The 26328-nt window shown below is 52.6% G+C and overlaps 2 protein-coding genes across 7 annotated transcripts in view; both read left to right on the forward strand.

The window, feature by feature from the left end:
* Positions 1-1140, forward strand: part of LOC127585956 (uncharacterized) — a 30693-nt gene extending 29553 nt beyond the window's left edge. Inside the window, exon 20 of the mRNA XM_052043712.1 lies at positions 629-1140. Within this exon, the coding sequence (XP_051899672.1) occupies positions 629-711 (83 nt within the window). The 3' untranslated portion in view covers positions 712-1140. The remainder of the gene's footprint in view (positions 1-628) is intronic.
* Positions 1141-9622: 8482 nt separating this feature from the next.
* Positions 9623-24987, forward strand: LOC127586083 (class I histocompatibility antigen, F10 alpha chain-like). 6 transcript variants are annotated; one of them, XR_007958630.1, is made up of 8 exons: positions 9623-9767; positions 11074-11331; positions 17458-17730; positions 18032-18295; positions 18978-19073; positions 19267-19299; positions 19869-20024; positions 23669-24987. XR_007958630.1 is itself a non-coding variant. In XM_052043892.1 (8 exons), exons 1-7 carry the CDS (start codon positions 9698-9700, stop codon positions 19913-19915), a joined length of 1041 nt encoding a protein of 346 aa, XP_051899852.1. In that variant the 5' UTR covers positions 9623-9697; the 3' UTR covers position 19916; positions 23669-23681. The 6 variants fall into 6 exon arrangements, 2 of the variants coding, with proteins under 2 accessions (XP_051899852.1, XP_051899850.1); XR_007958631.1 differs by having other exon boundaries at positions 19869-19974; XR_007958628.1 differs by lacking the exon at positions 23669-24987 and adding an exon at positions 21022-22024.
* The last annotated feature ends 1341 nt before the right edge of the window (positions 24988-26328 follow it).

The following is a 26328-nucleotide window of genomic DNA, read 5'->3' on the forward strand; positions in this document are numbered from 1 at the left end:
AGCATTGGAGTTGTCGAGCAGTACAGCAGGGAAACAGGCCCTTCAGTCTGAGTGGTCCATGCCGACCAAGATGCCCATCTGAGGCAGTTCCATTTGCCTGTGTTTGACCCATATCCCTCTAAACCTTTCCTACCCACGTCCCTGTCCAAGAGTGTTTTAAATGTTGTTATTGTAGCTGCCTGAACCACTTCCTCTGGCAGCTGGTACCAGAGACCCACCACCCTTGGGTCCCTTTGCAATCTCTCCCCTCACCTTAAACCTGTGTCCTCTAGTTCTTGATTCCCCAACCCAGGGATAAGGACTGTGTGCATTCACCCTGTCTCTGCCCCTGATCATTTTATCCACCTCTACAAGGTCACCCCTCTGTCTCCTGCGCTCCAAGGAACAAAGTCCCAGCCTGCCCAACCTCTCCCAAGAACTCAGGCCCTCGTATCAAGAACTGATACCCATGTGGGGGAGGTTGCTGCTGGTGTGTACTGTGGGTTGCTGCTGATGGGACGGGAAGGATGGAGGAGGAGGGGAAGGGTCTGAGGGAGGTGAGGGGATGGAGGTGGGAGGGGAAGGGGTGCAGTAGACCCTGGGTCCGACAGTATGCTTTACTATGATGTGATCGATTTTTGTTCCCCAGTGATCGGACTGGCGGTTGGAGAGGACGAGAAACTCTCGGAGACGACCGAGGGACTCTGGGAACGTTTCACCTCATCACTTTGAGCCAGAACTCCTTCATGCTGTAGGCAAACCCTCCAGATGTGGTCTCCGTGAATCTGTGTTAGTTCCAGCGGCTACCACACACTGCAGTTGCCTGGCCTGCCGTGCTCGACTGAACTGTTGTGGATATTTGTGATGTGTATCACACTCTAACTTTGTTCGAAGTCTCTTATTCAACAGATCACACCACCGGTCCACATATGTCGATGCTCTGTTCATGCTGCACTGAATCAGATGGGATTAGTCCCCCGTCACCACCCTCTCTCTCCGGCTTCTCTCTCCCCCACTTCCCCATCTCCACAGCTTGTTGTTTTCCAACCTTTCCCAATTCTCTCCCTGGACCCCGCCATCGGTACACTGCAGCGGAACCTTATCGTGCCCTTTGTAAACATGTGCAAATATTGTAATTAATTCTAAATAACTCAGCATATAGAAGTGAGTAAAGGTTTGATCTAAATGTTGTTGATTCACGGTGCTGTGTTGTCCATTGGTCTGTCCTCAGTGTGAAACCAGTCCACCTTTTCCAAGGAAACTTTGAAGAACCAAATTCCCAGGATTCCACAACGAGAGAATTCCCTGTTCTGGGGTCTCAGCAGTGACAGAGAGGGAAGATCTTGGAATTGGGGGATGGAACTGATGGGATGGCTCTGAGAGCCGGCAGAGGTTCGATGGACTGAATGGCTTCCTTTGTCATGAGGAACACTGTGACCAAAGGGCAGCTCAGTGGCGCAGCGGGTAGAGCTGCTGCCTCACAGCTCCGGAGACCCAGGTTCGATCCCGACCTCTGGCGCTGTCTGTGTGGAGTTTGCACGTTCTCCCTGTGACGGCGTGGGTTTCCCCCGGGTGCTCCGGTTTGCTCCCACATCCCAAAGATGTGCGGGTCGGTGGGTTAATTGGCCGCTGTAAATTGTGAGTGAGGGGTAGAAACTGGGGGGAGTTGATGGGAATGAGGGGAGAATGGGTTCCAGGGAAATGAGTCGGATTGCTCAGAGCTGGTGTGGGTTCGATGGGCTGAATGGCCTACATCAAAAGGAAATGCGTGAAGCCTGGATGGTGGGAGTGGAGGGGGACCCAGTCTGGGGTCCGGTCTGAGCTGGGTTCACCCAGAGGAAGGGTCTCTGTCCCGAGTGTGTGTCACAGGGGAGGGGGGTGGGGCTGGCAAGGGGCGGTGGGCATGTCTGTGTCCCCAGTCCCCGGAAATCCTCACCCAGCCTCGCCCACCCACCACATCGACAGGGCTGTGTCCTCAGCCACTCCTCTGCTCCCTGTACACTCACCATTTCGTGGCCCGTTCTGCTCCAACTCCATCTACAGGTCTGCAGATGACACCAGTGCAGTGGGCCAGATCTCAAATGGCGGCAATTATCTGGAGGAAGGAGATCGAGAGCCTCGTGACGTGGTGTCAGGACAACAAACTTTCCCTCAACATCAGCAAAACCAAAGAGCTGGTCACTGAGTTCAGGAAGGGGGCGGTGCACACGTTCCTGTCCACATCAGTGGTGCTGAGGTCGAGAGGGTTGAAAGCTTCATGTTCCAAGGAGTGAACATCACCAATAGCCTGTCGTGGTCCAACCACATGGACACCATGGCCTAGAAAGCTCACTAGCGCCTCTACTTCCACAGGAGGATAAAGAAAGTCAGCAGGTCTCCTTTCACCCTCACCAATTTTTATCGATGTACCATGGATGCATCATGGCTTGGTACAACATCTGCTCTGCCCGGGAGAGCAAGAAACTGCAGAGAGTTGTGGACACAGCTCAGCACATCACAGAAGACATCCTCCCCTCCATTGACTCTGTCCACACTTCTGGCTGCCTCAGGAAAGCAGCCGACATAATCAAAGACAACACCCACCCCGGACATTCTCTCTTCTCCCCCCTCCCATCGGGCAGAAGATACAAAAGCCTGAAAGTAGCAACCACCAGGCTCAAGGACAGCTTCTACCCTGCAGTTGTTAGACTGTTGAACAGTTCCCTGCTGTGACAAGATGGACTCTTGACCTCACAATCTGCCTCGTTACGGCCTTGCACCTTATTGTCTGCCTGCGCTGCACTTTCTCTGTAACTGTGACACTTGATTCTGCGTTCTGTTATTGTTTTCCCCTGTACTACCTCAATGCACTGATGTGATGAAACGATCTGTGTGGATGGCATGCAAACAAAGTTTTTCACTGTACCTTGGTACATGTGACCATCATCAAGCAACTTAATTGACTCCCCCCTCTCCTGCAGCCGGCAACAGTCAGGTACAGGGGCAGGGAGGCTGCACATGGCAGCTGGTGTTGGGGGGGAGAGGGGAAGCCGTCTGGAGGTCTCCCTCCCCTCCTCCGGACATCTTGCAGCGACCGTCCACTGCCCCACACCTCTCTCCGTCAGCTCTCGTCAACCCTGAGACCTTTCTGTGCTGAGATTGGGTCTCACTGAGTTACACGGCAGCCAGTGACTGCACAGTTGGTGCTGGTCAGGGGGGCGGTGAGGGGGAAGCTGGTGTCAAAACAAGGTCTGAGAGAGGGGGAGTGTGGGAGAGTGAGAGAGGTAGCGGGAGGGGGAGAGCCTGAGAGAGAAAGAGTGTGTGAGAGAGAGTGAGAGGGAGAGCGAGAGTGAGAGAGTGAGGCAGTGAGTGTGTGAGGGAGAGAGTGAGAGAGAGGGAGTCATAGAGTCATAGAGCAATACAGCAGGGATACAGGGCCTTCGGCCCCACGAGTCCGTGCTGATCAAGGTGCCACCCAGATGGTCCCAATTTCCTGTGTTTGGCCCAAATCCCTCTAAGCCCCGCCCCTCCATGTACCCATCCAAGTGCTTCGTAAACGACACTGTTGTACCTGCCTCGACCACTTCTCTGGCAGCTCGTTCCATACACTCACCACAGAGTGAAAAACTTGCCCCTCAGGTGCCATTTAAATCCTTCCCCTCTCACCCTAAATCTCTGCTCCCTAGTTTTGGACTCCCCTACCCTGGGGAATAAGGCTGTTATCATCCACCTTATCTATGCCTCTCATAATTTTTTAAAATTTCTATAAGGTCGCCCCCTCATTCTCTTATGTTCTAAGGAATAAAGACCTAGCCTGGCCAACCTCTCCCTATAACTCAGGCCCTCTAGTCCTGGCAACATCCTCAAAAATCTTTTCTGCACCTTTCCCAGTTTAACCACATCTGTCCTAGAACAGGGTGACCAAAACTGTGCACGGTGCTCCAAGTACGGCCTCACCAGTGACTGACACAACTGCAACATAACGTCCCAACTCCTGTACTCAATGCTCTGACTGATGAAGGCCACTGTGCTAAATGTCCTTTTCACCACCTGTCTACCTGTGACACCACTTTCAACGAACTATGCACTTGTTATGGCAAGCTCCGTAGGATTTGTTAGTCCACACAATTAACAACCACTTGCAAAAGCTGCTTTCGTCTCTTCTCTGCTCCTCAACGTTTGTGCCCACCCACCACCACTCCCCTCACACCCCCCAGCCGAGGTCTGAGTTTGTCTGCATAAGCTGAAACCATGCAGCCTCAGAGGGACTGACCTTCAAGGTGTTATAATTCTCCTCCTGCATTACCACCCTTGAAGATCCTGTGAAAAATTAGATATGAATTTGAATGATCAAGGTTTAAGGGAGTTTTCCTATATTCATGATCATGGTTCAATTGATGCCATAGATATTATCTACTGCTTGCTAAGCATTGCATGACATTGCAGCAGATAATATTTAGATATGTCACGAGGAGGGAACTGGAGACCCACACCTCTGATGGCCAAATAGCTTCAGATGCTATTTATGTCCAGCACTTCTACTGCAGCTGTCAATTTGGAAAAAATTGGAGAGCTGCTTCTAGTTTTCTGTTCTGGTGTAGGGTCCTAGAACCATAGAACCATAGAAAACTACAGCACAGAAAACAGGCCATTTGGCCCTTCTAGTCCGTGCCGAAACATTATTCTGCTAGTCCCATTTGCCTGCCCCCAGCCCATACCCCTCCAGACCTCTCTCGTCCATGTATCTACGCAATTTACTCTTAAAAGTTAAGTGCGAGCCCACATTTACCACATCAGATGGCAGCTTGTTCCACACCCCCACCACTCTCTGAGTGAAGAAGTTCCCTCTAATGTTCCCCCAAACCTTTCCCCTTTCACCCTAAAGCCATGTCCTCACGTACTTATATCTCCTAACCTAGGTGGAAAGACCCTACTCGCATTGACCCTGTAAATGCCCCTCATCATTTTATAAACCTCTATCATATCTCCCCTCATTCTTCTGCAGGATTTTGACCTGAATCATCGACAATTCTTTCCCCCAACCCCTCACAGATGCTGCTCAATCTACTGAGTTCCTCTAGCAGATAGTTTGTTTCCAAATTCTTGTGTGTCTGGTTTTCTGTTGCTGCCTGCATCATGTTGCACAGACTTCTGCAAAAGCAACCAAGCCATGGAGTGAGAATAATAGCAGGCATTGAATGGTAGTACAGAGATCAGTTTTCAGCGTGTGTGAGAGAGAGTGAGAGAGCAAGAGAGAAGGGGAGAGTGTGAGGGAGGGGGAGTGGGAGAGAGGGAGCGTGTGGGGGGGGTGGGGGAGGGTATGGGTTGGGAAGGAGAGAGGGAGTGTGTGGGACGGGGAGGCTCTGAGGAGAATAAAATGGGTCCCTGGGTCAGTGTGGGGTCAGTGGGCCGAAGGGCCTGTTCTCAGGCTGGGCTCTCACAAGCAGCAGAAAACCCCTCTGGGAGAAATGAATGAGACTGAAAGGTGATGAACCCCCACCCCCACCCCCACCCCCAAGGGTGTGGAAGGAGGCGGCTGTAGAGAGAGTGGGTGGACTGGGTGTCATCGTCCAACATTCCCTGGTTTCCTGAACACTTCCCCTAGGTTGGAAGATAACTCTTGTGACCTGACTGGTCATAGAGAGATCCAGCAGGGAAACAGGCCCTTCAGCCCATCTATGCCGACCACCAACCATTGACACCTATCCCATTTTATTCTCCCCACATTCCCAGCAACTCCCCCAAGGTTCTACCCCTCACCCACACAATTCACAGCAGCCAATTGACCCACTGACCCGCACGTCTTTGGGATGTGGGAGGGAACCGGAGCACCCGGGGGAAACCAACGTGGTCACAGGGAGAACGTGCAAACTCCACATGGACAGGGCCAGAGGTCGAGTTCAAACCCGGGTCTCTGGGTCTGTAAGGCAGCAGCTCGACCCACTGCACCACGGTGCCAGCCTGAGAGAAAGCAGGGAGAAAACAGAAACTATAAACGGGTTCTCCAGACATCAGTCGGTGGGAAACTTGCTGGGATCTACTTTTGAGGAAGTGGGAACAGGGTTTAGGAAATAGTCACAGGACTGAGTGCAGTCAACACAGACATGTAGGGGAATAACATCAGCTCGTTCATGTGTGCATTTTGATCACAAGATCACAAGACAAAGGAGCAGAAGTAGGCCATTCGGCCCATCAAGTCTGCTCCATGAGCTGAACTAAAACTATTCTTCCGTCGAGCCCCAATTTCTGGCCTTATCTCCATATCCCCTGAAACCTTGACTATTTAGATACCTATCAATCTCCTCCTGAAACGACCCTAATGATCGGGCCTCCACAGCTGTATGTGGTAACAAATTCCATAATCTTACTACCCTCTGGCTAAGGAAATTTCTCCTCATTTCTGTTTTAAACCGGTACCCTCTAATTCTAAGACTGTGCCCTCTAGTCCTGGACTCACCCACCAAGGGATAAAGCTTACCCACTTCTACTCTGTCCAGTCCTTTCAACATTCTAAATGTTTCTATGAGGTCCCCTCTCATTCTTCTGTATTCCAGTGAGTACAGTCCAAGAGCCGACAAACGCTCATTGTATGTCAGCCCTTTCATTCCTGGAATCATCCTCATAAATCTTTTCTGAACCCTCCAACATCAGTACATCCTTCCTAAGATAAAGGGCCCAAAACTGCACACAGTACTCCAAATGAGGCATCACCAGTGCCCCATAGAGCCTCATCAACACTTCCTTACTTTTATACGTTATACCTCTCGGAATGAATGCCAACATAGCATTGGCTTTCTTTACCGCTGATCCGACCTGGTGGTTAACCTTTAGGGCATCCTGCATGAGGACCCCCAAGTCCCTTTGCACTTTTGAACTTTGAATTTTCTCCCCATCGAGATAATAATCTGCCCGTTTATTTCTTTTTCCAAAGTGTAAAATGGCACATTTCTCAACATTGAATCACATCTGCCATTTCCTTGCCCATTCTCCTAAACTATCTAAGTCTCTCTGCAACCTTCCTGTTCCTTCAATACTCCCTACTCCTCCACCTATCTTGGTGTCATCTGCAAACTTAGCCACAAAACCATTTACTCCATAATCCAAATCATTGATATACAGTGTAAAAAGAAGCGGCCCCAACACCGACCCCTGCGGAACACCACTGGTGACCGGCAGCCAACCAGAACAGGATCCCTTTATTCCCACCCTTTGCTTTCTGCCGACCAGCCAGTGCTCCACCCGTTCTAATATCCTTCCTGTAATTCCATGAGCTCTCATCTCATCAATGAGCCTCTTGTGCGGCACCTTGTCAAAGGCCTTTTGCAAGTCTAAATACACAACATCCACAGCATCTCCCTTATCCATCCTGCCTGAGATTTCTTCAAAATATTCCAATAGGTTGGTCAGGCAGGATCATCCCTTCACGAGACCATGCTGGCTTGGACCTATCTTGCCTTGCACCTCTAGGTATTCCATAACCTCGTACTTGAGGATCGATTCCATTAACTTTCCAACCACCGATGTCAGACCAATCGGTCTGTAATTTCCTTTATGCTGCCTCCCACCTTTCTTATACAGCGGAACTACATTTCCGACCCTCCAGTCCTCCGGAACCATGCCGGAGTCTATTGATGCCTGGAAAATTATCACCAATGCATCCTCAATCTCTGAAGCCACCTCCTTCAGAACCCATGCGTGCACTTCATCCGGTCCAGGAGACTTATGTGTCTTAAGTCCATTTAGCTTCCTGAGTACCTTCTCTCTAGTAATCTTGACTGAACTCAGTTCTATCCCCTGAGACACCTGACGATCAGGTATATTACTGATGTCCTCCACAGTGAAGACTGATGCAAAATACATTTAGTTTCTCTGCCATCTCTCTGTTATCCATTATAATCTCCCCCGCAATGTTTTCAATTGGTCCTATATCAACCTGTGTCTCTCTTTTACTCTTCATATATTTAAAAAAACTCTTAGTATCTTTTTGAATGTTATCTGCCAACTTCCTTTCATAATTCATCTTCTCTTTCCTAATGACCTTCTTAGTTTCTTTCTGTAAGTTTTTAAAAGTTTCCCAGTCTTCTGTTTTCCCACTAATTTTTGCTTCCTTGTGTGCCCTCCCTTTTGCTTTTAAGTTAGCCTTCACCTGTCTCGTTATCCACATTTGTGCCACGTTTCCATTCATAACCTTTTTTCTTGGAATATATCGATCCTGCATTTTCCTTATTTCTTGTAGAAATTCCATCCATTTCTGCTCTGCCGTCCCTCCAACGAGCTCCAATTATCTTCAGAAGGGGAGGCCAATGTAGAAGAACCCCAGGGGAATAGGGTTCTCTCTCTGTTCCCACCTCTCACCCACCAGCCTCTGTCTCTAACTCACCCCCTCCCCTTCCCCCACCTGGTTCCGTCTGTCCGTCACCCCCTCCCCCTCACCTGCTTCCACCCATTCACCCACAGAGACATTCGGCATGTCCCCGATGACCCTCACCGATTTTTATGGATGGACCACAGAAAGCATCCTACCCGGGTACAGCACAGCTTGGTGTGGCAACTGCTCTGCCCGAGACTGCAGGAAATGGCAGAGAGTTGTGGACACAGCCCAGTCCATCACGGAAACCAGCCTCCCCTCCGTGGACTCCGTCTACACTTCCCGCTGCCTCGGGAAAGCAGCCGACGTAGTCAACAGCCCCACCCACCCCGGACATTCTCTCTTCTCCCCCCTCCCATCGAGCAGAAGATACAACAGCTTGAGAACACGCACCACCAGGCTCAAGCACAGCTTCTATCCCACGGTTATCAGACCCTTGAACGGACATCTTGCACGATAAAGATGGACTCTTGACCTCACAATCTCCCTCGTCCTGGCCCTTGCACCTTCTTGTCTGCCTGCACTGCACTTTCCCTGTGACTGGGACACTTTATTCTGCGTTCTGTTGTTTCTTTTCCCTGTGCACCACCTCGATGTACTGATGTGCGGAATGATCTGTACGGATGGCGCGCAGACAAAAGCTTCTCACTGTATCTCGGTGCAGGTGACAGCAACAAACCAATTACCAATGACCCTGTCCCCCCCCCCCTCCCCTCTTCATACCGGCTGCCCCTCCTCACTCTCAGCGCAGGGTCTCCGCCCGAAACGTCGACCCTGCCTCTGCCTCCACAGACGCTGCCCGACCCGCTGAGTTCCTCCAGTAGTTTGCTTTTTATGATCATATTGAATGGCGGGGGCAGTCTGGATGGGCCGAGTGGCCTCCTCCTGTGTGTGTGAGTGAAGGGAGAGAGAGACTCAGTGAGTGTAGATCAGGTGTGGGCTGTTGTCAGTGTCTGTGACCCACCGCTGCTCCCCACCGGCCCACCCTGATTCTCTTGTTCTCACTGTCTCTTTCTGGTCTCATTTTGTACAATTTCTGTTTCGTTTCGTTCTTCTTGTGAATGTTGGTCTTTTGATGCTCTGCGCCTGTGGAGCTGCTGACCCTGCACACCTGGACTTGTGCAGGTGGCAATAACTGGACTGTGAGTGTGAGAGCGGCGGACAGAGCAGCTCACTGACTGGGGCGGTCACTCTCCTCATCAAACCCATTGCAGCCTCTGGTCCTGCCCCACCCCAGCCGCACAACCCGCTCAGCGCTCTCCTACCCGGAGACTGGTGACGCGCCCCTGCTGAAGTTTCTGATTGGACACACCCCTCGGTCGGACGCAGCAGCCGGTTTGTTTCACTTTGGTTGAGCTCCGGGTCCCAGACATGGAGGGGACGGGCCCCCTGAGGGTGGGGCTGACAGTGTTGGTCCTCCTGTGTGGAGGGGTCTCCGCAGGTGAGTGATGGTGGGGGAGGGGTCAGTGTGGGTCTGGGGAGGGGGCATTGAGCCTCAGTGGGTGATGGGGGGTGGGAGGGGATCAGAGGCTGGGGAAGGGGTTTCCCTCAGACGGGGGGGGGGGAGTTGGGAGGGTGGGTGTCAGGGTGGGGAAGGTGGGGGACAGGGCTCGGGAACGGGGCCGGGGAGACAGTCGGGGTGGAGCTGGAGACCGCGGCTTGAGTGGGGGGTGAGGCGAGGAAAGGGGGTGGGGGGAGCGTTGAGGCCCCTGTGCCTGAGCCCACACGTGTGTGTGTGGGGGGGGGGGGCACCACCGACCAGCACCAACCTCAGTGAAGACCAGTGTGGGACAAGCCTGTGTCCTTGCCCCAATGCCCCACCTTCCTCACTGTGATGTTACCCCTCGCCTCCAACACACTTACCCCTCGAGCTGATCTTCACAAGGGCTCCCGGTGAGACCCTGGAACACGGGGACCACCTCCCGTGCGTCAGGAGCCGGCGCTTGGTGAAGGCAGACGTGGAGAACGGGATCTACACTCAATGAGCCAACACAGGAGCTGGTCGATTGGGAAAAGTGGGGTTGAAGATCGAGACCACGGACCCGGCACAACACTCCCGGTCGACGGGACAGCGGTGATCCCTACCCTCCCGTGTGTTCCTGAGAACTGGACCCCCCACAGCCAGCATTTCCTGGCACTGGGAAACACCCCCAGCACTGTCTCCACAACACACCCTGGACCCAGGGGAAGAGTGTGGGAACCGACCTCAGTGACCCCTCCCTCCCAGACCCACATCCCCAGCACTGAGGCCCAGTCACACTCGGTCCGCTCCGGTGGGCAGGTCTCATCGTTCACAGGTCCCACACCCGAATCCTGAAGCACACACTCTGTCCCGGGGAGAGATCACCAGGTGGACAGAGGAGATGGATCAAGGATGGGCTCAAAGCTTCCTTGGAGAAATGCGACATTCCCCACCGACTCCCGGGAATGTCTGGCCCACCATCACGCTACATGGAGGAGAATTTGGGGTGGGATTGGGACCTTCAGCGTCAGGAGCGCCCAGAGGCCCCACTGACTGGTGAAAGGAGTGCGTTACCTCACAAGTTACCCACCCACCCCACCGGTCACCTCCTGCCCCAGCTGTGGAGGAGTGGGAGGAACCTCAGGCTGTTGGATCTGGGTCTTGTCCTGTGAGGGACTGAGCTCGGGGAGCTGTGTCCCGGACTGTCCCTCGGTCTCGGCGTTGTGTCGGCTGCCACAGGTTACCTCGCTCTGTGCCCTGATTTTTCTCCCTCTCTGTTTTTCAGGCTCTCGCTTTCTTCGATTCTTCCTGACATCCACAACTCCGATTCCCGGTTTTCCACAGGTTGTGGTTGTCGGTTCCGTGGACGGTGTCCAGTTCATGATGTACGACAGTGATCGGAAGTTGGTTCCCCAGGACCAGTGGATGGGGGGGAGTGAGGGGGCCGAGTGGTGGATGAGGAAGCTGGAACTTCTCGGGTTCCGTGAGATGCCCATGAAAGAATTTATGTCGTTCGTAATGTCTCAGACCAACCAGTCGAGCGGTGAGTCCCCGTCTCCCGTCTTCCCACCAGATTGTTCGCACACGGACTATTTTACAAATTGAAGCCACCTTGAGGCTGAATCTGTGCATAAAATGAACGAGCCCAGTGACTGGACTTAGTGAGTGACCGGTTAGAACATTGAACAGTACAGCACAGGATCTGGCCCTTCGGCCCACAATGTCTGTGCTGAACACGATGCCAAATTAAACTACATCTCTTCTGCCTGCACACTGGCATTGGTATCGATTTATTATTGTCAGTTGTACTGAGGTACAGTGAAAAACTTGTCTTGCATACCGATCGTACAGGTCAATTCATTACACAGTGCAGTTACGTTGAGGTAGTACAGAGTGCATTGAGGTAGTACAGGTAAAAACAATAACAGAACAGAATAAAGTGTCACAGCTGCAGAGAAAGTGCAGTGCAATAAGATGCAAGGTCACAACAAGGTAGATCGTGAGGTCAGAGTCCATCTCATTGTATAAGGGAACAGTTCAATAGTCTTATCACCGTGGGGTAGAAGCTGTCCTTGAGCCTGGTGGTACGTGCCCTCAGGCTCCTGCATCTTCTACCTGATGGAAGAAGAGAGAAGAGAGAATGACCCAGGTGAGTTGGGTCTTTGATTATGCTGCCTGCTTCACCAAGACAGCAAGAGGTAAAGGCAGAGTCCAAGGAGGGGAGGCTGGTTTCTGTGATGTGCTGGGCTGTGTCCACAACTCTCCGCAGTATCTTGCAGTCCTGGGCAGAGCAGTTGCCGTACCAAGCCATGATGCATCCAGATAGGATGCTTTCTATGGTGCATCAATAAAAGTTGGTGAGTTTCAAAGCGGACACACCGAATTTCTTTAGCCTCCTGAGGAAGTAGAGGCGCTGGTGAGCTTTCTTGGCCGTGGCGGAAATGTGGTTGGACCAGGACAGGCTGTTGGTGATGTTCGCTCCCAGGAATTTGAAGCTCTCAAACCTCTCGGCCTCAGCACCATTGATGTAGACAGGTGCATGTACACCACCCCCTTTCCTGAAGTCAATGTCCAGCTCTTTAGTTTTGTTGACATTGAGGGAAAGGTTATTTTCATGACACCATTCCACTAAGATCTCTATCTGTACTCCAACTCATTGCTGTTTGAGATATGGCCTACAACGGTGGTATCATCTGCAAATTTGCAGATGGAGTTAGAGCAGAATCTGGCCACACAGTCGTGAGTGTATAGGGAGTAGAGTAGAGGGCTTGGGACGCAGCCTTGTGGGGCACCAGTGTTGAGAATCATCGTGCCGGAGGTATTGCTGCCTATCCTCACTGATTGCGGTCTGTTGGTTAGAAAGTCAAGGATGCAGTTACGGAGGGAGGTGTTGAGTCCCAGGTCCTGGAGTTTGGTGACAAGTTTGCTTGGGATTATAGTATTGAAGGCAGAGCTGTAGTCAGTAAACAATAGTCTAACGTAGGTGTCCTTACTGTCCCAATGCTCCAGAGCTGAGTGTGGAGCCAGGGAGATGGCATCCACTGTAGACCTGTTTCGGCGATAGGCGAATTGCAGTGGGTCGAGGTTGTCTGGGAGGGATATGATTCATATCCCTCCATTCCCTGCATATTCAGATGTCTGTCTTTGAAAGCTTTTAAATACCAGTATTGTATCTGCTTCCACCGTGACCCCTGGCAGCCTGTTCCAGGCACCCACCACTCTCTGTGTAAAATGAAATACACACATCTCCTTTAAACTTTCCCCTCTCACCTCAAGTGCACGTAGATGACATTTCCACACTGGGAAAAAGAGTCTGAGTGTCTGCCCTATCGATGCCCTTCGTATCATCTGTCAGGTCTCCCCTCAGCCTCCGGCGCTCCAGAGAAAACAACCCAAGTTTGTCCAACCTCTCACTGTATCTAATACCCTCCAGTCCAGTCAGCATCCTGGTGAACCTCTTCTACACCGTTTCCAGAGTGGTGGATGAGGAAGCTGGAACTTCTCGGGTTCCGTGAGATGCCCATGAAAGAATTTATGTCGTTCGTAATGTCTCAGACCAACCAGTCGAGCGGTGAGTCCCCGTCTCCCGTCTTCCCACCAGATTATTCCCACATGGACTATTTTACAAATTGAAGCCACCTTAAGGCTGAATCTGTGCATAAAATGAACGAGCTCAGTGACTGGACTTAAGTGAGTGACCAGTTAGAACATTGAACAGGAACAGGCCCTTCGGCCCACAATGTCTGTGCTGAACATGATGCCAAATTAAACTACATCTCTTCTGCCTGCACATTGGTATTGATATAGGTTTATTATTGTCACTTGTACTGAGGTACAGTGAAAAACTTGCCTTGCATACTGATCGTACAGGTCAATTCATTACACAGTCCAGTTACATTGGGTTAGTACAGAATGCATTGATGTAGTACAGGTAAAAACAATAACAGTACAGAGTAAAGTGTCACAGCTACAGAGAAAGTGCAGTGCAATAAGGTAGATCATGAGTTCAGAGTCCATCTCATCGTATAAGGGAACTGTTCAATAGTCTTATCACAGTGGGGTAGAAGCTGGCCTTGAGCCTGGTGGTACGTGCCCTCAGGCTCCTGTATCTTCCTACCTGATGGAAGAGGAGAGAAGAGAGAATGTCCCGGGTGGGTGGGGTCTTTGATTATGCTGGCTGCTTCACCAAGACAGCGAGAGGTAAAGACAGAGTCCAAGGAGGGGAGGCTGGTTTCTGTGATGCGCTGGGCTGTGTCCACAACTCTCTGCAGTTTCTTGCAGTCCTGGGCAAGCCGTGATGCATCCGGATAGGATGCTTTCTATGGTGCATCGATAAAAGTTGGTGAGAGTCAAAGGGAACATACCGAATTTCTTTAGCCTCCTGAGGAAGTAGAGGCGCTGGTGAGCTTTCTTGGCCATGGCGTTTATGTGGTTGGACCAGGACAGGCTGTTGGTGATGTTCACTCCCAGGAATCTGAAGCTGTCAACCCTCTCGACCTCAGCACCATTGATGTAGACAGGTGCATGTACACCGCCCCCTTTCCTGAATTCAATGACCAGCTTTTTAGTTTTGTTGACATTGAGGGAAAGGTTGTTGTCATATCACCATGTCACTATGCTCTCTATCTCCTTCCTGTACTCTGACTCATTGCTGTTTGAGATACGGCCTACAACGGTGGTATCTCCTGCAAACTTGTAGATGGAGTTAGAGCAGAATCTGGCCACAGAGTCGTGAGTGTATAGGGAGTAGAGTAGAGGGCTTGGGACGCAGCCTTGTGGGGCACCAGTGTTGAGAATCATCGTGCTGGAGGTACTGCTGCCTATCCTCACTGATTGCGGTCTGTTGGTTAGAAAGTCAAGGATGCAGTTACAGAGGGAGGTGTTGAGTCCCAGGTCTCAGAATTTGGTGATGAGTTTGCTTGGAATTATAGTATTGAAGGCAGAGCTGTAGTCAATAAACAATAGTCTAACGTAGGTGTCTTTACTGTCCAGATGCTCCAGAGCTGAGTGTGGAGCCAGGGAGACGGCATCCGCTGTAGACCTGTTTCGGCGATAGGCGAATTGCAGTGGGTCGAGGTTGTCTGGGAGGGATATGATTCATATCCCTCCATTCCCTGCGTATTCAGATGTCTATCTTTGAAAGCTTTTAAATGCCAGTATTGTATCTGCTTCCACCGTGACCCCTGACAACCTGTTCCAGGCACCCACCACTCTCTGTGTAAACAAATACTTGCCCCACACACCCCCTTTAAACTTTCCCCCTCTCACCTTAAATGCATGTAGATGACATTTCCACCCTGGAAAAAATTCTCTGTACCTGCCCTATCGATGCCTTTCACAACATCTGTCAGGTCTCCTCTCAGCCTCCGGTGCTCCAGAGAAAACAACCCGAACTTGTCCAACCTCTCACTGTATCTAATACCCTCCAATCCAGGCAGCATCCTGGTGAACTGCTTCTACACCGTTTCCAAAGCCTCCACACTGTTCCTGCAATGGGGTGAGCAGAACTGCACACAGTGCTCCAAGTGTGGCCTAACCAGAGATACAAATCCCTGCGCTATGTTTCTGCTGCAGAACACAAAGTTCACATCATCTAAGTCAGTGATAATAAATCTCATTCTTATTCTGACGTGACATCCTGACCCTGAAACTCACTGCCCCGACCAATGGAGGCAAACATGCCGTTCACCTTCTTCACCGTTCTATCTACCTGTGTTGGCACTTTCAGGGAGCAGTGGACTTGGACCCCAACATCCCTCAGTACGTCAATGCTGTTAAGGGTCCTGCCTTTAACTGTGTACTTTGCCCTTACATTTGACCTTCCAAAGTGCAACACCTCACACTTGCTGGGATTAAACTCCACCTTCCATTTCTCTGCCCTTACCTGTAACTGCCCGATACCCTGCTGTATCCTTTGACAGCCGTCTACACCTTCCACAACACCACTAATCTCTGTCATCTGCAAGCCGACTCACCGACCCATCTACCTGTTCATCCAGGTAATTTATGTACATCACAAACAACAGGAGCCCCAGCACCGTTCCCTACGGAGCACCACTGGTCACGGACCTCCAGCCAGAATAACACCCACCACATGCCTGGAATGCGTTGCTTGATAGGGTGGTGGAGGCAAATTCATTGGGGGATTTTAAGAGGGGCTTGGATGGGCCCATGAGGAAACTGGAGGGATCTGGGCATTCTGTAGGTGTGGGATTAGCTATGTCAGCACAACATTGTGGGCCGAAGGGCCTGTTCTGTGCTGTACTGTTCTATGTTCTATGTTACGGATGTTCCACAGGACCCAGCCCCTCACATCTTCAATCTAGTCTTTCCCCACAAACCTTTGCGTTGGCTGCACCGAGCTTCAGCGCGTCCCTCGGTACGTACTCCTGCCAGCCAGAAGACCAACAAGTTCAGGCCCGACCAAGGTGTTCCTGTCACTGATCTGCAGTGTCGATCAGATGGGAAGTTGGGCGAAGCATTTGTCCACATGTACTGCCCCTTCTCTGTCACATTATATTCTGCAGTCTGTGTTTTTCTCCTTCTGTATGACCTTGATGTAGTGACATATGGCATCTTCTGTCTGGACGGCTCACAAACAGGGGTACACGTGACAATAATAAACCAGTTCCCAACTTAAAAAAGGGAGCTGCAATGTCAGTCAGATGGAAGGTTTGGCAGAGTGTTGGAAAATGGGTTGTAATCCAGAAAAATGCGAGGTGATGCATTTTGGGAAGGCAAGCAAGGGTTCGACGGACACGGTAAATGGTTGGGCCCCAGGGTGTGGTGATGCACTTAGTGTGGTGAAGGGGGCACAGGGGATGCTGGCCGTCATTGGCTGTGGCACAGAATATCAGAGAGGAGAATCCCCTGAGGCAGCATGGTGGTGCAGTGGGTCGAGCCGCTGCCTCACAGCTCCAGAGACCCGGGTTTGATCCCGACCTCAGGTGCTGTCTGTGTGGAGTTTGCACATTCTCCCTGTGACTGCAGGAGGTCATAAGGTGCACGATCGTGCAGTCAATCAGTAGAGCATTGACCCTGATGCAGCTCTCAGAGACCAACCAAGGATGTTCAGTGATCCCTGTACTGCATGACGTGGTCTGGGTCACGTGTGTTAAAGCAGCATTAACACATCACAGGGTCCTGTTTCAGGGGAAGTAAAGAGGTTTCAAGTTGCCTTTAATGACACATGATGTGTACAAAATCATGAGGGGCAGAGACGGGGTAGATAGTAGGAAACTTTACCCCAGGGCAGAGGTGTCAGAAACCAGGGGGCATAGGCTGAAGGTGAGGGGTGAGAGGTGGAGAAGGGATCTGTGCAGGATTTCTTTCCCCCAGGGGGTGGGTGGAACCTGGGACACACTGCCTGAGGGGGTGGTGGAGGCAGAGACCCTCACAACATTACAGAAGTATCTGGACGAGCGCTTGAATCACCGAGGCAGAGAAGGATACGGAGCAGGTGCTGGTGATTGGGATGCGTGTAGGTGGGTACTTGCTGGTCAGCATGGACATGTTGGGCCGAAGGGCCTGTTTCTGTGCTCTGTGACTCCATACAGACGGTCTCGTTTATTTAAGGGCCCTTTAACTGCACGTGTCTGCTTCTCCGAACACACAGTGCAAGTTCCAGAGGCTCCATTAAACCCCCGCCGACTGTTTGTGTTGTTGACAGGAATCCACACCCTCCAGGGGATATTCGGCTGTGACCTGAGGGAAGATGGGACCACGAACGGCTTCGTCCAGTACGGCTGGGACGGAGAGGACCTGATCAACTTCAACAAGGGCCGCATGATGTGGGTGTCGTCAGTACCATGGGGAATGGGCATTCAACACCAATGCAATGTTAATGTGGGCCGCTTTCAGAAATGGAAGGACTTCCTGGAGAGGGATTGTGTCGAGTGGCTGAGGAGATTCGTGGAGTACGGAGAGAGGGAACTGCGAGTGGGTGAGTGGTGGGTGGGGGGAGATCCCAGGGTATTGGGGCAGGGAACTGAAGGTCACTGAGTTGTCCTGAACATGGGGAGGTGAGGGGAGTGCGTGTGTGGTGTGTGGGTCAACGTGTGTGTGCGAGTGGGGTGTGCATGTGTATGTTGGGGGATGTGTATGGTGGTGTGTTTGTGTGTGTGTGGGGATGGAGTGTGTGTGGGTTGTGGGTGGAGATCTCTCTCTCTCTCGTTCTCTCTCGCTCGCTCTCTCTTTGTTCCTCATTCCCCGGACCCTGCTCTCACCCCTCTTCCTTCCCCCAGTGCCCCCCCAGGTGACCTTCACCCCTTCGGCCCACAACCCCCACCTCTCCTGCTTGGCCACCGGCTTCCACCCCCCGTCCATCGAGGTGACCCTGTGGAGGGACGGGACCATCCTCCATGAGGCCCACTCCAGCGGGCTCCTGCCCAATCACGACGGGACCCACCAGATCCGGAAGTGGGTGCAGGTCGATCCCGAGGACCCGGGACAGTTCTCCTGTCGAGTGGAGCACAGCGGACTAGAGGATCCCATCGTCCTGGTTTACGGTGAGCTGGTCGGTCGCTGTGAGGGAGGGGGTCCGAGTGCACCCATGGGTGGGGCTGTCCATGGGGTGGAGGGAGAGTTGTGGGGGGAGGTGTCTGAGGATCCCAGGGCTGTGCTGGGGGAGATCCTCAGACACTCACTGAGTGAGGTCGAGACCCGGGTGTCCCGGGATAGGACAGAATGGGGCAGGTGCATCCAAGGATAGGGTATAACAGTACACGTTGGTGTACCCTGGGTTATTACAGCACAGGACGGTGTACCCTGGGTTATTACAGTTGGGGATAGTGTACCTTGGTTTACTACAGTACAGGACGGTGTACGCTGGGTTACCACAGTATGGGATGGTGCACACTGGGTTATTACAGTACGGGACGGTGCACCCTGGGCTATTACAGCACAGGAAGGTGTACCCTGGGCTATTACAGTACTGGACGGTGCACCCTGGGTTATTACAGTACGAGACAATGTATCCTGCGTTATTACAGTACGGGACGGTGCACCCTGGGTTATTACAGTACGGGACGGTGCACCCTGGGTTATTACAGTACGGGACCATGTACCCTGGGTTATTACAGTACGGGACGGTATACCCTGGGTTATTACAGTACGGGATGGTGCACCCTGTGTGATTCCAGCCCCTGTGTATCTGTCGGTCTCTGACACCCTCTCCGATTCTCTCCCCAGTGCGGGGGACTCACTCCCGGCTCCCACTCATCCTCGGGCTCCTGGTCGCTCTCATCGCTCTCACCATCGCTGTCGGCGCCGTCTACAGGTGGCGAGGTAGGGCCGGGGGAGGGGGGTAACTGGGCAGGGGCTGTGGGGGAGGGTTGTGGGGGAGTGTCCTGTGGCAGGGGAGGGACTGTGGGGGTGGGGGTGTGATGGGGCTATGCCCATGGGTGGGGGGTGTCCGTGGGGGGTGAGGTGTGTGCGTCCCCTCCACCAGCCGCTCTCACCCACTCTCCTTGTTTTGCAGCGGGAGTGAAGAGGAACTACAATCCCACACCGAGTAAGCTCAATGTCGACCCTCCTCCCATCCCCACGTGACTGTGTGACTCTAAACTCCTCGTGGGTCCAACGTACTCAACGACTTGTTGTTCTGACCCCAGGGGTCGACCCAGAACATTTCCACACGGTGTCTGAGCCCCGGAGTGTTTCCAGCACTTTTGTTCTCTCTCTCTGACTCTGTGTGTGCGTCTCTCTCTGTCACTCTCTCTCTCTCACTGTCACACCCTTGTGCTCTCTCTCATTCTCTCATTGTCACCTCTTTCTCTTCCTCTGTCTCTCAACTTCTCTCAGTAACTCTCAGCCTCTCTCTCTCTCTCACTGTCTCTCAGGCTCTGCACACTCCCAGTAACTCTGTACCCTTTATCCCTCCCCCTTTCCTGCTCCTCCCACTGGGCACCTTCTGAGGTTCTGTCCCTCTCCCTTTCTCTGCCTCTCATGCTAATTCTTTCCCTTCCCACTGTCAGTTTCTCTCCCCTCCCTCTCCCCCAATGTCCCCCCTCCCTCCCTCTCTCTCTCCTCCCTCCCTCTCTGACAGCGACCAGTCTCTAACCCCTGCCCTTCCATCCACAGCTTCAGACGGTGCAGGATCCTCGGCCGGTTCCACCGCCAGCGAGTGATGTACGAATGGTGTTGATGGACACTGTGCTCCGACACCACTGGGCTCCCACCTGGCTCAGTACGGATGCTCCTTACTGTATCGTCTCAGTGTGCCCCTTCGTTCCCCCGGTGTGTGGGTGAGGGGGGGAATCTGGGGGGGGTGGGTGGGAATGTGGGGAGAATGGGTTACAGAAAAATCAGTGAGGGAATGGGATCACTCCATGGGCCGGCATCGACTCGATGGGCCAAATGGTCTCCCTCTGTGGTGTAAGGAAATATGGAAATGTGTGAATTCTCTCCATATCCCTCGATTCCCTTCATATCCAACAACCTGTTGACCCCAGTCCCGGATACACTCCACATCCCATTGGGAAAAAAATTCCAAGGATGCGCTGGCTCAGGGTGAAGACATTTTCTTCTCATCTCCCACATCTCACCTGGGGTCATGTCACACAGCAGGGAAACAGGCCCTTCGGCCCATCCAGTCCGCACTGGCCATCACCCACCCAGTTACACTCTGAGCATTGGCGTTGTCGAGCAGTACAGCAGGGACACAGGCCCTTCAGCCTGACTGGTCCATGCCGACCAAGATGCCCATCTGAGCCAGTCCCATTTGCCTGCATTTGACCCATATCCCTCTGAACCTTTCTTACCCACGTCCCTGTCCAAGTGTGTTTTAAATGTTGTTATTGTGGCTGCCTGAACCACTTCCTCTGGCAGCTGGTACCACAGACCCACCGCCCTTGGGTCCCTTTGGAACCTTTCCCCTCTCACCTTAAACCTGTGTCCTCTAGTTCTTGATTCACCAACCCAGGGATAAGGAATGTGTGTGTTCACCCTGTCTCTGCCCCTGATCATTTTATCCACCTCTACAAGGTCACCCCTCAGTCTCCTGTGCTCCAAGGAACAAAGTCCCAGCCTGCCCAACCTCTCCCTGTAACTCAGGCCCTCGAGTCCTGGCAACTGATATCCATGGGGGAAGGTTGCTGCTGGTGTTTACTGAGGGGTCCTGGTGATGGGAGGGGAAGTGTCTGAGGGAGGGGAGGGGATGGAGGTGGAAGGGGTGTAGTTGACCCTGGGTCCGACCGTTTGCTTCACTCTGATGCGACCGATTTCTCTTCCCCAGTGATCGGACCGGCGGTTGGAGAGGACGAGAAACTCTCGGATGACAGCCGAGAGACTCCGGGAATGTTTCACCTCATCGCCCTGAGCTAAAACTTCATACAGAAGACAAACCCTCCAGATGATGTCTCCGTGGATCTGTGTTGGTTCCATCGGCTCCCGCACACTGCAGTTGCTGTACACAACCTGCCCAGCCATCCTCGACTGAACTGTTGTGGATATTTGTGATGTGTATCACACTCTAACTTTGTTCGAAGTCTCTTACTCAACAGATCACACCACCGGTCCACATATGTCGATGCTCCGTTCATGCTGTACTGAATCAGATGGGATTAGTCACCCGTCACCACCCTCTCACTCCGGCTCCTCTGTCCCCCACTTCCCCATCTCCACAGCTGTTGTTTTCCAACCTTTCCCAATTCTGGGGGAGGGTCATTGACTTGAAACGTTAACTGTTTCCTCTCTGGAGAACCTGCTATCGGTACACTGCACTGGTACCTTATATTGACAAATGTGTACTCTCTGAATCAGCTTTTATAACTGAATAAAGTTTTGCTGTAAATGTTGTTGATTCACGGTGCTGTGTTGCCCACTGGTCTGTCCTCAGTGTGAAACCAGTCCACCTTTTCCAGGGAAACTCAAGAGTTTTAAGAACCAAGTTCCCAGGATTCCACATTGAGAGAATTCCCTGCTCCGGGCTCACCGGCAGCAACAGAGAGTGAAGACCTTGGAGGTGGGGGGGGATGGGACTGATGGGATGGCTCTGAGGGATGGCATGGGTTTGAATGGGCTGAATGGCCACATTCTGAGTCATGATGAACACTATGAACAGGGCAGCACAGCGAGTAGAGCTGCTGCCTCACATTCCAGAGACACGGGTTCGATCCCGACCTCCGGCGCTGTGTGGAGTTTGCACATTCTCACTGTGACGGCGTGGGTTTCCCCCGGGTGCTCTGGTTTCCTCCCACAGCCCAAAGACGTGTGGGTCGGTGGGTTAATTGCCCGATGTAAAGTGTCCCCAGTGTGTGGGTGAGGGGTAGAATCTGGGGGGGGGGGGGGGAGAAGAGTTGATGGGAATGAGGGGAGAATGGGTTCCAGGGAAATGAGTGGGATTGCTCAGAGCTGGTGTGGGTTCAATGGGCCGAATGTCCTGCGTCAAAAAGAAATGCGAGAAGCCTGGATGGTAGGAGTGGAGGGGGACCCAGTCTGGGGTCTGGTCTGAGCTGGGTTCACCCAGAGGAAGGGTCTCTGTCCTGAGTGTGTGTCAAGGGTGGGGCTGGCAAGGAGCAGTGGGCATGTCTGTGTCCCCTGTCCCCAGGAATCCTCGCCCAGCCTCGCCCTCCCACCACACCCCCCTCTCCTGCAGCCGGTAGGTACAGGGGAAGGGGGGGTGCACAAGCCCACCAGTGTTGGTGGGTGGGCGGGGGGGGGGGGGTGGTGAATGAGGGGGAGTTGTCTAGAGGTCTCCCTCCCCTCCTCCGGAGGTCCCGCAGCAACCGTCCACTGCCCCACACCTCTCCCTGTCAGCTCTCCGCATCCCTGGGATTGTTCTGCTCCACCGCCAGCAAGTGAGGTACGAATGGTGTTGATGGACACTGTGCTCCGACACCACTGGGCTCCAACCTGGCTCAGTACGGACGCTCCTTACTGTATCGTCTCAGTGTGCCCCTTCGTTCCCCCGGTGTGTGGGTGAGGGGGAGAATCTGGGGGGATGGGTGGGAATGTGGGGAGAATGGGTTACAGGGAAAATCAGTGAGGGAATGGGATCACTCCATGGGCCGGCATCAACTCGATGGGCCAAATGGTCTCCTTCTGTGGTGCAAGGAAATATGGAAATGTGTGAAGTCTCTCCATATCCCTCAATTCCCTTCACATCCAACAACCTGTTGACCCCAGTCCCGGATACACTCCACATCCCATTGGGAAGAAAATTCCAAGGATGTGCTGGCTCAGGGTGAAGGCATTTTCTTCTCCTCTCCCACGTCTCACCTGGGGTCGAGTTACACAGCAGGGAAACAGGCCCTTTGTCCCAACTCGTCCATGCTGACCATGGTGGCCATCTCAGCAAGACCCATTTGCCTGTGTCTGGCCGATATCTCCCTCAACCTTTCAATGTACCCGTCCAAATGGGTTTTAAATGTTGATACTGTTCCTGCCTCAACCACGTCCCCTGGCAGCTCGTTCCATATATGCACCGCCCTCTGGTTGAAGAAGTTGCCCCTCGGGTTTCTTTTAAATCTTTCCCCTCTCACCGTAAATCTCTGCCCTTGAGTTTTTGATTCCCCAACCCTGGGAGAAAGGCTGTGTACATTCACCCTGTCTCTGCTCCTCATGGTTTTATCCGCCTCTACAAGGTCACCCCTCAGTCTCCGATGCTCCATGGAACAAAGTCCCAGCCTGCCCAACCTCACCCTGTAACTCAGGCCCTCCAGTCCTGGCAACTGATACCCATGGGGGGAAGGTTGCTGCTGGTGTGTACTGGGGGGTGCTGGTGATGGGAGGGGAGGGATGGAGGGGGAGAGGAAGGGTCTGAGGGAGGGGTGGGGACAGGAGTTGGGAGGGGAGGGGATGGAGGTGGGAGGGAAGGGGTGCAGTTGACTCTGGGTCCGACCTTTTGGTTCACTCTGATGCGACCGATTTCTCTTCCACAGTGATCGGACCGGCGGACGGAGAAGATCTCGGAGACGACAGAGAGACTCCGGGTATGATTCACCTCGTCGCTCTGAGCTAAAACTTCATGCAGAAGACAAACCCTCCAGGTGTGATGTCTGTGGATCTGTGTTGGTTCCATCGGCTCCCACACACTGCAGGTGCTGTACACAACCTGCCCTGCCGTCCTCGACTGAACTGTTGTGGATTTTTATAATGTGGTGAACACTACACTTATTCCCCACAGTCCCTTCCATTCCATCCCACCCCTCACCTACACATCCCTCCAGACTGATCCGATGTGATGAGCCTACCTCCACCCACCGGTGTCCCCCACCTTCCCCAGTTCTGATGCACGGTCATTGGGCTGAAATGTGACTGCCATTTCCCTCTCCACGGATGCTGCCCGACCCACTGAGTATCCCCAGCGTGCAGGGTTTTATTTCGGAACGCCTGCCCTTTGGTGCGTGGGTCTGGTGGGCTTCAGTGGGAGTGGGGGGAGGTTACTGCTGGTGGTCACGGGGGAGGGGTGGTGATGGGAGGGGAGGGATGGTGGGGGGATGTGGAGGGGGAGCAGAAGGGTCTGAGGGTGGAGAGGGGATGGAGGTGGTGGACGGGAGGTGTGTGGTTGGGAGGGGTGCAGTGACCCTGGGTCCGACCGTTTGATTAACTCTGATGTGACTGGTTTCTCTTCCACAGCGACCTGACTGGCGGTCGGAGAGGACGAGAAACTCCCTGCAGAGAGAACCGAGAGACTCCGGGAATATTTCCGCTCATCGCTCCGAGCCGAAGATCCGTGATACCCTCCAGTTGTGGTCTCCGTGGATCACCACGGCATTGGACCATGGGGCAGGTGTGTCGGACGTGTCCAGCCGTTGGACATCTCCAGGTGGCCAGACTGTGCTGAAGGAGACAGAAAAACCGAGCAACACGACGACAGACAGAAATGGCCAGTGCAGATCGAGTGAAAGTGTGTGTATCTGCTGGATATGGTTGGATATGATGGATGTGTGGGACATTGGGCATGTTGGCCATTGGGCATGTTGGACATTGGACACTGGACGTGGATGTGACCAATACAGAGAGAATAAAAGAGTGCATTTACTTGTTGGATTTGGTTCATCATCTCCGATCCCATTGACAACAGAGGAGGTGCTGGCAGTCTTAAAGCATATCACAGAAGATAAATATATACCATATATTTGCACCATAGAAAGCATCTGATCTGGATGCATCTCGGCTTGGTACGGCAACTGCTCCGCCCAGGACCACAAGAAACTGTAGAGAGTTGTGGACACAGCCCAGCACGTCACAGAAACCAGCCTCCCCTCCTTGGACTCTCGCTGCCTTGGTGAAGCAGCCAATATAATCAAAGACCCCACCCACCCAGGTCATTCTCTCTTCTCTCCTCTTCCATCAGGTAGAAGATACAGGAGCCTGAGGGCACGTACCACTAGGCTCAAGGCCAGCTTCTATCCCACCGTGATGAGACTATTGAATGGTTCCCTTATACGATGAGGTGGACTCTTGACCTCACGATCTACCTTGCTGTGACCTTGCAACTTATTGCACTGCATCTTCTCTGTAGCTGTGACACTTTACTCTGTACTGTTATTGTTTTTACCTGTACTACATCAATGCACTCTGTACTACCTCAATGTAACTGCACTGTGTAATGAATTGACCTGTACGAACAGTATGCAAGACAAGTTTTTCACTGTGCAAGTGACAATGATATACCAATACCAAATCCCCGGAGCCTGAACAAGTGTATTGGAGGACATTGCGGCAAGTTTGGGAAGAAATTGCTGGGGCGCTGGCAGAGATATTTGTAAATCCATTAGCTACAGGGGTGAGGTACCAGATGACTGAAGGGTGCCTTTATTTATTTCAGAAGGGCTGCAAGGACAAGCCATGGAACTACAGTCCGGTGAGCCACACATCAGACTGGAAAGTAAGTGGAGGGGATTCTGAGGGACAGGATCTACCATCAATTGGAAAGGCAAGGATGGGGGATGGTCAGTACGACACTGTGTGTGGGAAATCGGGTCTCATGAATTTGATTGAGTTTTTTTTGAAGAGGATTCACAAGGGCAGGCTGGTGGACCTTGTCTACATGGACTTCAGCAAGGCCTTTGACAAGGTTCCGCACGCTAGGGCTGGTCTGGAAGGTTGGGTCACAAGGGATTGAGAGTGAGCTAGCCAGTTGGATAATAAACTTGTTTGGTGGTAGGAGTCATCGTGGAGAGTGTTTTTCAGATTGAAGGCCTGTGACCAGTGGTGTTCCATTGGGATCGGTGCTGGGCCGGCTGTTGCCAATCTTCGATGAGAATGTATTTGGCAAGGTTTAGTAAGTTTGCAGATGACACAAAAAGAGGTGGTGCAGAGGACTGTGTAGAAGGTTACCTACGATTACAACAGGACCTGGATCGACTGGCAAAGTGGGCCAAGGAACGGCAGATGAAATTTAATCCAGACAAGTCTGAGATGTTGCAGTTAAACCAGGGCAGGACTTGCTCAGTAAATGACAGAGCCCTGGAGAGTGCTGTAGAACAGGGAGACCCAGGGGTGCAGGTACATGGTTCCCTGAAAGCGGAGGCACAGGAAGACAGGGTAGTGAAGAAGGCGTTTGGCACGCTTGCCTTCATCGGTCAGGGCACTG

The sequence above is a fragment of the Pristis pectinata genome, chromosome 34 (assembly GCF_009764475.1).
Source record: "Pristis pectinata isolate sPriPec2 chromosome 34, sPriPec2.1.pri, whole genome shotgun sequence".
Lineage (NCBI taxonomy): Eukaryota > Metazoa > Chordata > Chondrichthyes > Rhinopristiformes > Pristidae > Pristis > Pristis pectinata.